At 50.2% G+C, this 16,545-nt stretch overlaps 1 protein-coding gene across 1 annotated transcript in view; it reads left to right on the forward strand.

Moving 5' to 3' along the window:
- The window catches only part of Igsf3 (immunoglobulin superfamily member 3), a 91,033-nt gene that overhangs the window by 53,261 nt on the left and 21,227 nt on the right, over positions 1-16,545 (forward strand). Inside the window, exons 3-7 of the mRNA XM_051165456.1 lie at positions 258-668; positions 5,544-5,933; positions 7,324-7,383; positions 9,621-10,022; positions 13,953-14,357. Coding sequence (XP_051021413.1) covers positions 258-668; positions 5,544-5,933; positions 7,324-7,383; positions 9,621-10,022; positions 13,953-14,357 — 1,668 coding nt within the window. The remainder of the gene's footprint in view (positions 1-257; positions 669-5,543; positions 5,934-7,323; positions 7,384-9,620; positions 10,023-13,952; positions 14,358-16,545) is intronic.

The following is a 16,545-nucleotide window of genomic DNA, read 5'->3' on the forward strand; positions in this document are numbered from 1 at the left end:
TAAGATCTATCTTTGCTCTGAGTGTCATGAAAATACCAAGCAGGTGTCGCTGCCAAAGTGTTATCTTAGCTATTACAACAGAAGCGTGTGTTTGGGTTTATATCCATTTTTGGGGGGTTGTCTGTGGCCTTGCATCGGTTGTCAGAGGCTGTCCCTGTTGAGGCAGTAGCAGTGGTTTCTGTGTGGAGAAGGGCCCTCGGCTCCCAGAAGGCGAGGCTTATATTCTGTAGCATTGTAACTGGTCTTCTGTGTTACAGTGATCCCAGATTCCCTCCAGGCCACAGCTGTGCCGCAGACTCTACACAAAGTGGAACAGGACCCACTGGAGCTCAGTTGCGAAGTGGCCACTGAGACGGTCCAACATAGCCACCTCTCTGTGTCCTGGCTGCGGCAGAAGGGTGGGGAGAAGCCCGTGGAAGTCATCTCCCTGAGCCGAGACTTCATCCTGCACTCCAGCAGCGAATATGCCCAGAGGCAGAGCCTGGGGGAGGTGCGGCTGGACAAGCTGGGAAGGACCACCTTCCGCCTCACCATCTTCCACCTGCAGCCTTCCGACCAGGGCGAGTTCTACTGCGAGGCTGCCGAGTGGATCCAGGATCCAGATGGCTCTTGGTACGCCATGACCAGGAAGCGCTCCGAGGGTGCTGTGGTCAACGTCCAGCCCACCGGTCAGTCTCTCTTAGCTTCTTGTCCTTTACCTTGTGGGGAGTCAGATAAATAGGTTGTGTGGGGACGCCTTGTTTGGTAAGCATAGCAATACAGTAGGTTTTGGGTGAGGGTAGAGATGCCTGTAACCTGGGCTGGAGAAAACAGGGGCACACAGACCCAGCTCCCTGTGAGTCACAGACAGCTGCCCTTACTGACACCCACTCGTTGTCATGTATGGTGTAATATATGGTGTCACGTATTGTTTTTTAAAAATGAGAACTTTTGCAGAAAAATTGGGCTGGAGAGATGGCTCAGTGGTTAAGTTCTTTGTTGCTCTTACCGAGGGCCCAGGTTTAAGTCCCAGCCCCTCCACGGTGGGTCATAGCTGTTCCTAACCTCAGTTCCAGGGGCTCTTTTGCCCTCTTTTGATCTCCAAGCACACATATGATACATACGTATACACGCAGGCAAAAACACTCATACCTAAAATAAAATGACTAAACCTTCTTTTAAAATGTAAAATGTAAAAGATAAAGAGATTTCACAGAAAATCTTTGCATCTATGATTCTGGGTTCACGTTCCCTGTTAGCCGCGGATGCCTCCCGTATTGATGTTTCAATTACAGAGGACACTTGAGATGGTGAGCCTCCCATTGGATATGTGAAGCAATGGGCTAAGGAGATGTTAGAGCACCATTATTTTTATATTAATAGTTCCGCCACATGTAACAAAACTTCTAAAATGCTTTAACACGTGTGGTGACATCCGTGAGGCCAGTGAGGATGGCTTCCTCACATTGTAGGTGAGCATACTGCGTGCAGAGAGCTCTTGTCGTAACCCCGGGAATAATCAGAGTGTGTGCCGTGAGCCTGGTATGGAGTATTAGGTCCTTCTGTGGACGCCTCGTCATGAGAAGACCTGGGCAGGCTTCCTGGGGGGAAAGAACAGCATGGTTAGGGTTGCGGCAATGCTGGGCCTGCCAAGCTGCCGTCCTCACGGCTTCTCTTGCTTTCTCCTACGACTCCAGGTTCCACTCTGGGTTCTTGTGCCCGTAGGGCTCCGGTTTTGAACCAACAGCAGTTGTTGGCTGTAATGGCAGATCTGGGGCAGGCTCCCCTGTGGGCCTGGCTTTGGTTGGAGGGTTGTCACTGAGGTGGTGGGAGGGCCTTCTCTCTTTTCTCTGATGAGGAGGGAGGGTGAAGTTTTACCTTACAGGTGGCAGTACTCTTGTCAGAACCTGTCTCTTGTCCCCCTTGCTGTGGTGGTCAGTTACAATGATCCCTGCATGGGGCGCTGACATTTGAGACGGTGATTCGGATTCATCAAGTAGTAAACTCTATGACCAGCCCTGGTCGGAGACCCTGAAGGTGGGGCGGGGCAGCTCTGTTTCTCACGTTCTTCCCAGGCCTTTCTTTGCCTGTCCACATTTCGCCTAGCGCAGTGCTAGAGGCGGTAGGGCTAAGCGGATGCTCTGGACACCTGGTGGGTGTAGGGGGGAACAGAAGGTTGGGTTCTCAGTGAGAGGGCACACTCGATCAACACAAAAGACTTAGGGCTGTTCGTGGCTTCTGGGCCTTCTAACGTTAAGTCTACCCAAGAGGCTTTAGTTCCTGTTCACTGTTTTCCTTACTGGTTGGTTTTTAAGATCAGTGTCAAAAAAGTCTGGGCCTAATTTCGAGTCTTAATGCTTTTAAATTAGGTTGCATCAGCTAATCTTTAATCTTACCAGTTTTGGATTAGGACATTTTGAGTTTGCCCTGCAAATGTAGCCAGACTGAGCCAGCAAATGAAAACTTGAATGGGGAAAAAAAAAATGTTGGTAACTTCACTGTGTGTTCTGGTTCAGACTGTGGAGTGGCAGCTCCACCTTCGAGTCTTGTTTCTTCATGTTTATTTTTAATAACTTTTAGTCTTCTCAGCACTGAAGGTGTTGGGCATTAGGGGATGTCAAGGTGAACGGCGTGACCCTGTGCACTTAGGGTGCGAAGTACTCCGTGAATCCTGGAGGCTGCTTTTGCTCTGTGTTTCCTTGGGATAAGATGGCTGTTCACAGCGAATCTAGGGATTCCAGCTCCTCTGGTGACGCGAGCTGTGTCAAGGTTGAGCAGACGGCAGCAGGAGATGTAGGCAGGCCCAGGGCATTCGGTAGCTGGCAGTCAAAGGAAAATCAAGTGACCGGATGTTGAGTTCTAGATGAAGCGATAGGGACAGACACCTGCAGCTGCGGGTGCCATGCCATTCTGTGGACCAGGAGCTGTCAAGCCATTCTTCTTGGAACTTTAGGAGGGGCTTGGGTGGGTGATGGGGTGCCTGAGAGGTGCAGTTGGGTGATTGCACTTGCCTACATGCATGTGTGGGCACGGGACTGGGACCTGTGTGTTCTCTCTTGGTTCACTCAGAGGTTTGCCCTTTTGAGCAGGAGAAGATTTTGTACTTCCTGATATGGGCTTTGAAAATTCCCACTGAAGGAATTTTGTTTTGTTTTTTTTAAATCAGGGATTAAATACCTGTTCGAGTGATTTAGAAGGAGGAGCTCAGGGACGTGGAGGAAGGGGCATTTGGAAGCTTATTAGACGTTTGGTGTGGTGTCAAGAGACAGGGCTGTAAAGAACTCATTTGGCCAGGCTGCAGCGGTGGCCTGGGAGGCAAGACCTGGAGGTCAAATCAGCCGGACAGAGATGTGACGGAAGGAGGAAACCAGCTGGTTGGAAGTCATCTGCGGTTCTCTGAACTGTGGGAGGGAAAGGGAGATGAAAGGAAGTGAGGATGTGCAGAGCCTTGCGGGGAAATCTGCTTCTCTGCAAGAGGCGGCATGGGCACACCCATTGCATCACTGGACACAGGTGTCTAGAGCTGTTAAAGACTGAACCTGCAAGTGAGGAGTGCTCAGCATAGTCCATGGGGTTCGTGAGATCCATGGCTGTAGGAGGTGGTGAGAGAACAGGGCCCCATCATGAGGAGCAGAGTGGCCCGGCAAGGCAGGGGAGAGGCAGAAGGGAGGGTGTCCTGGAACTGAGGGAAGAGAACAGTGATCCCAGCGGCTCGAGCTCACTCAGGAGGACGAGGGTCAGGCCAACCATTGATGCCGTTCACTAGGTCAGTGGCTTGGGGACAAGGGGCCAGGAAGCCAGATTGCAGTGAGCTAGGAAGACGGGATATAGAGTAGCCACAGTCAGTCGGCTGGACATAAGTAGGAGCGGGTCGCTCTGCAGAACAGGGAGTTTGCGTCTTCAGCCAGGGAGTGTGAAGGCTACATGCATGGAGCATGGGGGATTCTTATGAGCATCTAGGGCTGACAAAAGTGGAAGCCACAGTGGTAGCCCACTTAGCCTGGGCCAAACGGAAATGTCTGAGGCCCTGGGCTCCCCTGATATACCATGCTGGCAGTCCCCTGGAAAGAGTGCCTTTTAACATTGATGATGGATTATGAATTACTGTACCTTATTGATCAGAAGGCTAATGGCAATGGATGGCATAGGCACAGTCTCATCTGGGGTGTGTTCGCTTAGGAGACAGTGGCAGAGTAAAACCTGCTGCTTTCTTCGCTGTCTCCCAAGACTGTTTCATTTGAGAGTTGAGGTGGCCTCAGCTGACATGCTGGAGGTATTGTCGAGAGGGCTTTGCTCTGACAGTAAGTTTGGGCAGTAGAGCTAGTCACTGGGAAGAGATGGTGTCTAGCCCAAGAGATTGACCTTGTAGGAAGGAAGCAATGAAGAAAGGCTAAGCTGGATTGGGGTGCTTACTTGATCCAAATAAACACTTGGCTTAATGATTCATTTCCACAAGAAAACAGGACTCTCACATGCTTGAAGAGTGTGAGGGATGGGTCGGGGATGGCCAAGGCATGGATCTCAAAGGTGATAGTAATGGCCTGGAAATGGCACAGAGAGAGGACCATTGTGGTTGAGGTTGATGAGTCCCTAGAAAGTCCACACACCACGGTGATTTTTTTCCCTCCTTATTCTCTGCAAGGAATACAGCAGGAACTGGAAGGAGTTAGGAACACAGCAAGGAGACCCAATGCCACTTCCTCCCGGTCTTCACTCCTCTTCCTGTCCCCTCACTCCCACTGAGTGCCTTCTGATATAAAATGCCGTCCCTTGAGAGACATCAACCACGTACTGTTTCTTGGAGAGCCCTGATGCTCTTTGCAGCCATGAGCCCTGCTTGGGTTGCCACCAGTGCCTAGATAGATATCAGTTTCTGCCTTGATCCTTAGCCACTTTCCAGAAGTACCTGGCTGTTAATGGAAGCAGGTCCTTTCCTATTCTGTCTGCTTAAAGTAATGACCTGACAGGTTGTAAACTGGTACAAAGACGTTCTGTATAATGCAGCTAGTTTAGCGTGCTCATATCTAATTTTCAGTGTTCTTATAGTGGTAGAGAGAAAAATCTCAATAAATTCACCTGAGTGTTGGTTAGAATTGGGGTCAGCACCTAGACGACTCTAGTTTTGTCTCACAGGGTTCTGTGAGACAGGTCTAAAGTAACTGCTGAAGAGACATACTTGTAACCATATTGATTTGCTTTAGTGGAGCCCAGGCCTAGACCTTTGCCACCTGCTATCTAGGTGATGTTGTCTAGGACTAGGCTTGTCTGCTGGTGGTTTAGTCTAGAGCAGCATATTCTTTTACAGAGCCCTATTAGTCTAGATGGGAACGATAAGCTCCTTAGACTGCCTGGATTTGGTTGAGGTCCTGGTATTTAAAGGTTTGCTTGGCCTCAGGTATTCTTGCCTAGAGTTGGATTTTCATTCTAGATGAATACCGAGTCATCTCTGTAGCTCGTGTCATGAAGGAGGTCGGGGGGTGGGGGGGTCGGAGTGCCTTGAAGCAGTTTGGTGGTCCGCTGCCCTGATTTTGCCCAGAATGTATCCTGTTTGTTTGTGTCCCCAGACAAAGAGTTCACCGTGCGGCTGGAAACAGATAAGAGGCTGCACACGGTGGGCGAGCCGGTGGAGTTCAGATGCATCCTAGAGGCTCAGAACATTCCCGACCGGTACTTTGCTGTCTCCTGGGCCTTCAACAGCTCACTCATCGCCACCATGGGGCCTAATGCTGTGCCGGTCCTCAACAGTGAATTTGCTCACCGTGAAGCCAAGGGGCAGCTTAAGGTGGCCAAAGAAAGCGATGGCGTCTTTGCGTTGAAGATATACCACCTCCGCCAGGAGGACAGTGGCAAGTACAACTGCCGGGTGACGGAGCGAGAGAAGACTGTCACTGGCGAGTTCATCGACAAGGAGAGCAAGCGTCCCAAGAACATCCCCATCGTTGTCCTTCCCCTCAGTAAGTATATGTGCGCCACTGACTAGTTCTTGGTGCTGTGGCCAGTGACATCACGGAGAAGTAGGAGGACAGAGTCCAGCTACAGGGAGAAGGGGCAGGGGTTGGGGTAAAGCTGACTAAAGAGAGGACCTCTCTGCCTCTGCCAGACTTGGGTCTGGAGAGCAGCAGGGGTGTGCCTTGGGCCGTTGAGCTCAAGCAGCCGGGTGTAAAAGCACCAGCACCAGCCTCGCCAGCCCAGCTAGGAGGGAAGACCAGGAAGTCACTTGCTCCTGTCGGGGAACTAAATCCCAGAAGTGGGCAGAGGCCTGCCTTGAAATCTCACTTAAGGAGAGCTCATCTCTTAGGGGAGGATTTGGACATCAGCAACTGCATTATTAAGAAGGATTTGTTGTCTGGGTTTTTCCAGGTATCAGTGCGGACATTTCCCTAATTGTCTCTTCTGTGCTGAAATTGCATTGTTAAAAGTCCGTGGGTGGTGCAACACTTGCTAACATGCAGGAAGTGTTAGGTCCATCCTAACGTGCATATAAAGCAGTCAGGGGTGGGGTCTCTGTCTTCTTGGAGTGTGCTGCGAGAGCTTGGGCTTCTCAAGGCTGTTCCAGGGACTCTGCCTCCGTGCACACTGACAGTGTCTGGGCTGGACGGGGGAGACGGGGCGTGGGGGGGTGTTGCTCTTTTTCGGGAACTCCAGAGATAAACAGTGTATATGCATGCCATATATAAATATCCATAGTGTCAAGACGTTCTTATCAATTTCCTTTCCTCTCACAGTTCTGTTTTTAGCAAAAAAAAAAATGTTAATCAAAACTTACAATGCTCTGATTTTAAACAAGATGGTCCAGTTTAAGAACTAACCTTTAACCTTTTCTTAGCTCCCAGGACTGTTTCTCTTCTTAGCCTTATAATGATTTCCTTTTCATTTTTATTTACACGTTCATGTATTTGAAATGTTTCTCTGATAAGTGTGAACTCTAAAATAGATAGAGGAGGGTTGTCACCCTTCTTTTTCTTTTTTCTTTTAATCAATGCGACTGTTTTCTATCACGCTTATTATATTTTGAACACACACGCACGCACACACACATGAGTAACCTTGAATTCTTTCTTGTGCTTTTCTTGCAGTGCATGGTGCTTTGCATAAAGTAGGTGCTTGCTAAATATACATACAGTTAAAGCTATGGGCTGGAATGCCCACACTCTTTATACTGTTTTCCTGTGCCTGCCCTAACCACAGCCTCTACACTCTTAAACTAATTCCTCATTGTTTCATAAGGATGGCATGAAGGGCAGCCACACTGTCTGCTTCCTGTGTCTTTTGTACTAAAAGATTTCCCCCAGCCCTTCCAAGAACTTGTTTGATGATCTGTGGCCTGCTATATTGCTTTTCCAGCAGATAACTGGGTAGTTAAAGTTCCCCAGCAGCACCAGATCCTGCCCCAAGGCCACTTGGGTAAGTCTACTGAAGACCAACAGTCAATCGGTAATGGTGATAAAAATGCCCTGGATTTTAATGGCACCTTTCCTCCTAAGAGCCAAAAGTGCTTCTGCATAAATGATCTCTCTCTCTCTCTCTCTCTCTGCTTCCGACCCTCCAATCCTCGCAGTAGCCAGTGTTGCGTCCATTTTGTGAATGGAGACATCAGGGTGCACGCAGGGAAGTGTCCGGTCCCATTGTTCAGTTAGTGGTTGGGCTTGCAGTTGCGTTAGGAACGGTTGCTCTAGCTCCGAACCCGCTGCTCCGCGCTTAGCCTGTGCTCCGCCAGCGGCCTCCTGACTGGAAACTTCATTTGTGAACACACACTCAGGTTTTCATTAGTTCTGTTCTAGTCTTCATTCCGTCTGGAGGAATTTAACTTGTCGGCTTTCTCTTTTCAAGCCTGGGAACCTGCAACCATAGTTCCAACGGGCAGCACAGTACCACGTCTGCCAGAAGGCGTCTCTTTCCATCTGAGTTTTCCAGGCTCCCTCCAAATAGCCGTCCTGAATGCCCCCTAAGAGTCCACTGGGGTGACAGTAGGTCATATGACCAATGTCCCACAGGTCACTCTTTTGTATAAGACAGGCAGAAAGGTTTTCATCCTTCATGCTGAAGTTGCCCTTTGCATCTCCCCCCTTGAGTTGCAAACAATGAGGACGAATGTTGTCTCTGATGACGAGCAGAGCCCTGGGCTGTAGCCCAGCGCTAGAATGCCCCTAGAGCGTGCTTGAAGCTTTGGCCTCAGCCCTTAGTGCCGTCCCAGCTCCCCATCTCATCCTCTAGGTGGGCACTAGAGCATCTCAATTTTGCACGTGATAAATTGAGGCCTTGGTCCTAAGAAGCCTTGTCCTGAGCAGGCTGTCCTGAAGACTGCTGTTTCCACATTGTCCACACCCCCCCTCCTTGTGAAACAAGCACAGCATACTTATTACTATGACAAAGCGGGGTGCTGGGGCCCAGCGCTCATACTTTCTGTTTCTGCCTGTCGGGGAAATAAAGGGAAAGAAGAATGACGTGGAGCCAAACGCTGCAGTAATCAGGGGTGCTTCTTGATTTGGGCTTTGACTTCATCGATTATGACTGGTGCCTAGAAAATTGGATCCAAATTGATTATGACACTGTATTTTGTGTTGTTTAATTCTTATGAGCGTGTTGAACTCAATATAGGTAATTATACAGAATAATGTATGCATAATTAAGGAAGTGTTAGCCATGCTGTTTATGAAAGCAGAAATATCCCTGAGGATGGCAAAATCAATCATGACTGTGGTTCCCACATTTTGAAAACATACTGTGTGCTGCACAATCTGTATGCATTGTCTCATTTGCTTTTGAATCTTTCCCAAGTTAAAAATAGTATCTTACAGAAGAAAAGGCTGAGGCTTGTAGCGTTAAATCACTCCCTTGTCTGAGATCAGCTATCCAAAGGAGTGGCGAAGACTAGACTGAGCTAGGGAGGGAGTGGAGTTCCTAGCCCTGCCTTTGTTTGGCAGACTGTCAGGGTAGAGAGCAGAGGTGCCTGAGGCTGAGTGGGTGTAACCGGAGAGCGGTGGATGGTGCCACTCGCTGTGCCTCCTTCTTCTGTGTTAGCAAAAGCGGGAACCTTTGCTCTCCGTGCACTCTGCTAGACTAGACCATCTGTGCCCCGTTTCCCACACATAAGCACATGGCATCTTCCGTGTACTTCCTGACGTTTCTTTTTCTACTTCCTAATATTTCCCTGAAGGATTCCAATGGCACCCTAAGAACGTTTATAGCTTTTGTTTGGCTGTTGTAGCTTCAAGTGGTAGAAGGTTGAGACGTAGTAGGATTTGGGAGTTATCTTTCGTGCTGAAACTCCAAGCCAAAAGCCCTGACCTGCAGTTGAGTAGGTCACCCATAAATAGTTCTGTGTTGTAAACGTCATGCCATTGTATTATATTCCTCAGGTTCTGATTCACTATTAGGACTTAGGACCTCGTCATCCCAATCCACTACACAAAACAAAGAGCATCCTAGGGTACCAGTTCTAGGGAGCAGTGCCTAGTTTGAACCAGCCAGCTCTGACAACAGTAAGTCGTGTTTCAAAACAAACCAGAGTGTTTCGAATCCTTTGAGCTTCCCTGTCAGAATCATGGGCTTCGGTTTACGCCCTTCTTCCTGCGCCGTCCATGGGGAGGGCGCACGCGGAAACTGTAAATCCCCAGCGTGGCACTCTCTCCTCTCCTCAGAAAGCAGCATCTCCCTGGAGGTGGCCAGCAATGCCAGCGTCGTCCTCGAGGGCGAGGACCTGCACTTCTCCTGTAGTGTCCGAACGGTGGGCAGGTTGCAGGGCCGCTTCTCTGTCATCTGGCAGCTCGTGGACAGGCAGAACCGTCGCAGCAACGTCATGTGGCTAGACCGGGATGGCACGGTGCAGCCGGGCTCATCCTACTGGGAGCGCAGCAGCTTCGGGGGCATCCAGATGGAGCAGGTGCAGCCCAACTCCTTCAGCCTGGGCATCTTCAACAGCAGGAAGGAAGACGAGGGCCAGTACGAGTGCCACGTGACGGAGTGGGTCCGGGCTGTGGATGGAGAGTGGCAGATCGTGGGAGAGCGCCGTGCCAGTACCCTTGTCTCCATCACAGCTCTTGGTGAGTGAGCAGTGGGGCTATGGCAGATGCTTTTGTGTCAGGCTTCCTCCCTTTTTATCAGTGTGCTGGTTGGAGGGTCTGGCGCGACGTTAGTGGCTAAAGTGGACACTGTGCAACCGTGAGGGTCTGGGATTCGGGTTCAGAGGACCCAAGTGAAATATTGAGTGGGCTTGGTGTCATGCACATAATTCCAGCCCAAGAAGCAGTCACCGGATCCTTAAAGCAAGCTAGCTATCAGGACCAGCCGTACCAGTGAGCTCTGGGTTTGATTGAGAGATCCTGCCTCAATGAATAAGGTGGAAGAATGATTGAAGATGGCTCCTAATATCAGTCTTGGGCCTATGCATGCATACGTGCATGCACATGCAACCACACACATACAAACATGTGTATACACATATATGCATCAAACACACACACACACACACACACACACACACACACACACACACACACACACAAGGGCAAAAAGGAAAACAAGTTCTGACTGGAGATATCGGTGTCTTTCATGGGCTTCATTAGAGGGCCTGTGGGGTGCTCTGCTCAGAGTTGAGGGAACTAACAATAGATGGCAAGGCATCTGGGGCTAGTGACTCCGATGGGCTGTTACTGCCCATGGGGCTGGGTGGTGTCGGGATTCTAACCAGATTGGTGCCACCAACCAGCAGGAACATGGCCGTGGCAAAATTGGTCTGCAAGAGGAGTGAGTGGGTACAGTGACAAGTCTCTCCTGCCCACAGGGTATCGTGTCCAGCGGCTCACAGCCCAGCCCCCCTAAAAGGGGCCTAACAGGATGGAGATCCCATTGCCAACTGTTTGACGTTTATCCCGTGTCTGGCTGAGTCTTAGCACGCAGCTCTGTTGTCCCATTTAGGCCTGTGTTTTTATCTCCTCCCCTGTAAAGCCCCCAGTTAAGGAAATCATTTCCTCATTTACAGGAAGTGAAGATGCCTTGAGGTTTGCTAAAACCAAGTAAGGTTAGATTTGCTCCTCACGGGCTATCTAAAGAGGCTTCTGCTCATGTTATCTTCCTGATGCAATCAGTCTATTGCATCTTAACAGGCCAGCCTGCTACTTGCCTGGGAAGATAACTTGTTATGTCAGGCCTTCTATTTGTCAGGAAGCTTTGTCAGTCCCCATTTGCCAGGACTGTGTCACCACCTTCCCTCAGGTAGGGGTGGTGGTGCTGTTGAGCACCTAACAGAGTAGATCTGCCCAAGATGGAATCCTGGTTCTCCCTTCTGGGATTAGGATTGCATTTGCTTAATTCTCAAATGTCTCTTTTCCATTGCATGCTGATAAAACCTTATCCATGTGATGTTTAGCACCCCACCACCACCACCACAGCCACCCCCCCCACCCCACCAGGGGTCCCTTCCAGCTGCCTCACAGACGAGGAAGCTACATGCCACAGTTGTAGGAATCCTTGAGATTTTCAGGGGGACAAGGTGTCTCCCCAAGCAAACCATGCGGCAGAAAGAAAGAAAAACAAACATTTGAGCAGTTAGAAAACAGCAAGCAGCTCCAGACCTCTGGCGTTCCGTCATGGCGCCCATTTGGCTAGACTGGCTTGCTGTCTAGGACTTGGGATGGACACAGTGTCATGTAAACCAGTGCCCTCCCCCACTCCATTGCAATTACCTCTGCTTCCTGAAAGCTACATGCCGAAGACGGGCTTGCCTTCCGCAGTCATCATGCAGCTCGCATGGATCCCTGTTTCCAGAAACTTCTTCCAGGGTCAATGGCGGTCCCTGTGCCCATACTTGGCACTGCTGTGGATCCCGACAGGGGACCTTGGGAGATGGTTCTAGGATCTGCTACATATAGTTTTCCCCCCATCCTGGGAGATTAGGGCCATCTAGGGAAGGGTGGTTCAGGGTTGTTTCCCTGGAAATAATTTTACGGTTGCAGGTTGTCTGTCCTTGGAGTATTCTTAAACTCGCGGCATGTCTGGCAGCTCCCATAGCCAGGGCGTGCTGAGGAGCACTCCCCTGGGCTCCTGAGGCCAGCTCTGCTCATTTGACCCTCCCTCCATTGCCTCTGGAACTAGGCCCAAGGTTGTCTCACCAGCCATAGTCTTTTATCTAAAGTAAACAGTGACACGTAGCAGTTTCTGTATTGCTACTATAAGGCATGGATCTCCCTCAGCGGTCACAGATGTGTGGATGACTTAATGGGCTACCCACAGACCACTGTGACTGCAGAGGGACACCTTGGCCACGCACACTCTGGTCTTTGTCCGTGGGGTAGGTAGGCCTGGGTTGGGCCTGGGCACCATGGTCTCATGTGTGAAGAGCCTTTTTCTGCCGTCCCTGATCTGTGCCAGAGCACTCTTGTGGCACGTGTAATACACACCACTGCCTAAGTGACCACCACACAGGACTGATCTCTGTGTCTTCTTTTTTTTTTTTTTTTTTTTTTTTTGTGGGGTAACTGAAGGTCCAGAGAGTCCAACAGCTCCCCGGGGAAATCCAGCAGATCCCTTCTGAGCCTTGTGTTTTCCCGTCCCCTTTGTTTCTTTAGCTGCATAGTTTCTAGACTGTGAATGATGTGCTACACACTCATCTAACCTTCACAAGGACCCTTTACAGAAAGGAAGCCACAGGCAGAGGGGACTTCGGATTTGCTTGACGCAGTGGTTCTCAGCCTGTGGGGCGCAACCCCATTTGGAGTCACATATCAGCTGTCTTGCATGTCAGTGTTTGCGTTACAACTCATAACCGTAGCAGAATTACAGTTATGAAGTAGCAGTGAAAAATAATTGTATGGTTGTCGGGGGTGGGGGGTGGGTGGGGGGTGGGTGGGGAGGGCCAGGAGGGTGTCACCGAAACATGAGGAACTGTATTAAAGGGTCACAGCATTAGGAAGGCTGAGAACCACCTGCTTAATATCACACAGCTAGGAAGCATCTCAAGAAGGTGACTACTGCAGAGTTGATGCCTTTAGCCAGTCTGACGGTTCCCCTGGCAAAGCTGCAGCCCCTGGGATGAGGTGCACATAGGTAGCTCTGCAGCCTGGCTCTACTGTGTACTACGTTCAGTGTCAGGCAGTTTATTTGACTTCTCTGCGCCCTGCAGGAGGGATAGCAAGGCTGCCTGACCTACAAGTGTTGAGTTAGTGAGAGGGGATGCAAGCAGACCCTCCGACACCAGGCTTGGCACGTGGCATTCGGTGCATGCAGGCCGCCATTACTTTTATGATCATGGCCATGTGCTCATCTACACGGAAGGAACCATGAGTCAGTCACGTGCACGGAAGAATGAGGATTAGAGGTTAGGGGTGCTTCCCAGTCAGTGTTGAGAGGCTCACAGCTCACTTGAGACTGAGGGGCTGAATTTAGGGGTGATGCCTTGCCCCTCCTCAGGTGTCCATCTACTGGAGACCAAGCCCTCCTGTCACATGTCCCTTAATACCTGTCTGAACCTAGGTTTTGTCGGGGGAATTAGAGGAGGGACTGGTAGCGTTTTCCACCTGCCAATTTCAGGATGTTGTGCACTAGAGGACCAGGGATGGGTATCTGGGTGTTGGGTACACGCAGTGAAGGGATTTGGCTTTGGAACTTTTTTCCTCTTATCTTTACACAGAATTCTGAGGTGGCTAGTGATGTGGTGTGAGCCCCCGAGTGGGCCCCGGTGTCTTACCCTGCAGGAAGATGTACTGTAAACCCACACGAGGAGCTCAGGTCTCACTGGGAGAGGCAGGCTTACTCAGAGGAATAGAATAGCCTGGACCACTTCATGTGAAGTCTTAGGAACTGTTGAGTTGGGCCCCAACATATACTTAAAGTAATAGCTTGCTGGTGACAAGAAGGCTTAAGAATTTGCCAGCCTCTGCTCTGACTGCCAGCTTTATGCGTAGGCCCATATTTGATGTCACACTGTCCCAGAAAAGCCAGATGCTATCTCTGGTTCACCTCTCTTCTCCCTACAGAAACGGGCTTTGCAGTTACAGCCATCTCGCGGACACCAGGGGTGACCTACAGCGACTCTTTTGATTTGCAGTGCATCATCAAACCCCACTACCCAGCCCGAGTCCCCGTGTCGGTCACGTGGAGGTTCCAGCCGGTGGGCACAGTTGAGTTCCACGATCTGGTGACCTTCACACGGGACGGAGGGGTTCAGTGGGGGGAAAGGTCATCCACCTTCCGAACTCGGACTGCCATTGAGAAGGCCGAGTCCAGCAACAACGTCCGCCTGAGCATCAGCCGGGCCAGTGACACCGAGGCAGGCAAGTACCAGTGTGTGGCAGAGCTGTGGCGGAGAAACTACAACAACACCTGGACAAGGCTGGCAGAGAGGACCTCCAACCTGCTGGAGATTCGGGTGCTGCAGCCAGGTGGGTGCTCGGGCTCCAGGGCCTCCCTGCTGTAGGGCCCACGCGTGTCTACACGGCGTGCTGAGACCCATGGGTGTTTGCTCATGTGATGCGATGGGCCTGTGAGGATGTAACGGGAGACACGAGGATGCCAGCTTATGAGATATAATGAGACATGGGGCGTGTGCTTATATGACGCCATGAGGCACACAGGGACACATGCTTATATGATGTGATATGAGACATATGATCTGTGTTCATATGACATGAGATGCAAGTGCTTGTTCCGACCAGACACAGTTCGATACACGAGAGTGTGTTCTTCCATGATGCAGGAACCATGAGGATGTCTGCCTGTGTGGCATGGTAAGACGTGAAGGATATACGCTTGCCTGACTGGGAGATGTGAGGAAAGCCCTGGTCAGCTTCTGCTCCCAACCCTGAGAAGTTCAAATCACCTCCGTTCCGTTTGCATGTGGACGGTTCATGTCTGCCTGCGTGCGCTTTCTCCCTGCTGTGTGTTTTCCTTTCCTTGGTCTGCATTCCAGACTAGGTGGAGGACACTCATAAATGCTCCAGCATGTGACCCTAAGAACAGGGACATTGTCCTACCCAAGCACAACACCATTGTCACACTCAGGAATCTAGCGTTGGTTGGATTCCCCACAATTCCCCATGTGTTACAGCAATTTCTTCACTGTAACCCCCAACTCCAAGGAGACTTCGATTTGGGATCACACAGCATATGTTTTTTTGTTTGTTTGTTTGTTTGAGACCCTCCCCCAGCACTCTGAATTGTACTGTCTCTACATTTTCTTAATCTTGAACAGTTCCCAGCACCCCCTATCTGCCCACCGTGTGTGTGTGTGTGTGTGTGTGTGTGTGTGTGTGTGTGTGTGTGTGTGTGTGAGAGAGAGAGAGAGAGAGAGAGAGAGAGAGAGAGAGAGAGAGAGAGAGAGAGAGAGAGAGAGACATTGACATTAGTGCACAGGCTGGGCTGGAGAGATGGCTCAGAGGTTAAGAGCACTGGCTGTTCTTCCAAAGTTCCTGAGTTCAATTCCCAGCACCCACATGGTGGCTCACAACCATCTATAATGAGACCTGGTGCCCTCATCTGGTGTGCAGAACATTGTATAAATAAATAAATCTTTAAAATAAAAACAAAAAATTAAATAAATAAAAGTGGGCAGGCCACTCCAATCTTTTTTTTTTTTTTTTTACGATTTATTTATTATTTTTGTATACAGTGTTCTTCCTGCATGTACACCTGCAGGCCAGAAAAGGGCATCACATCACATTATAGATGGTTGTGAGCCACCATGTGGTTGCCGGGACTTGAACTCAGGACCTCCAGAAGTGCAGTCCATGTGCTTAACCTCTGAGCCATCTCTCCAGCCCCGGCCACTCCAATCTTTAAACCCATCTCTCACAATCCTGGCAGTAACTTTGGGGGGGATGTGGAGGGGGGTTTCCTTGTTCCTTTTTAGATGAAGGAACTAGAGTAGAAAGGAAAGACTGCCATTTGTTGAGCTTCTTTGCGCCCCGCTCCCACCACGGGGAAGATCAGCCATTTGACTAGAATTTCACACTCCTTGGAACAGTTTAGGGGCCAGCTTGAGGTGGTGGGGCTGGTCATCGGAGGAACCCTGTGGTCAGTCTTTTCTTGACTCAGATCCTGTCATATGGGCTGGGTTTGAATTCCTTTCTCCTGTGGAAGCTGAGTGGCCCAGAAGGTGCTAATCTGGGGAACATTCTGAAGCAGCAGAACCTTCAGACACACCCCCCTTTTTCTTTTCTTTTCCTTTCTTTTTTTTAAGATTTCCGTGGGCTTGAGGAGTAACTTGGATTTTTTTGTCTGTCCTAGTGGTTGCCTAGGTTGGAAGCTGCTGGAGCAGAGAAACCGTCCTAGGGCCCTGCACCCTCCCGTGGCTCAGCCCGTGCCCATCGCAGCCAGTGGCGCTGAGCAGACCTCACAGATAGCTTTTTTTTTTCTTCTCCCGTCTTTCTGACCCAGTTACTTTACAAAGATGGTTTGGACCCCCTTCCTCCCCCTCAACAGCTATGACTAGTGGCCAAGCTGGTCACTTTAGAGGGCCACAGATGGGGTTGTTTTTAGCAATGTGGAGTTAAGAAGCAGGAATGGCTGAGCTCACCCATCCCCTTGCCTGACCCTGTCGCACAGGCCTCTTCTGTACCATATTTGGAACAA

Source organism: Acomys russatus, chromosome 23, assembly GCF_903995435.1.
Source record: "Acomys russatus chromosome 23, mAcoRus1.1, whole genome shotgun sequence".
NCBI classification, from domain to species: domain Eukaryota; kingdom Metazoa; phylum Chordata; class Mammalia; order Rodentia; family Muridae; genus Acomys; species Acomys russatus.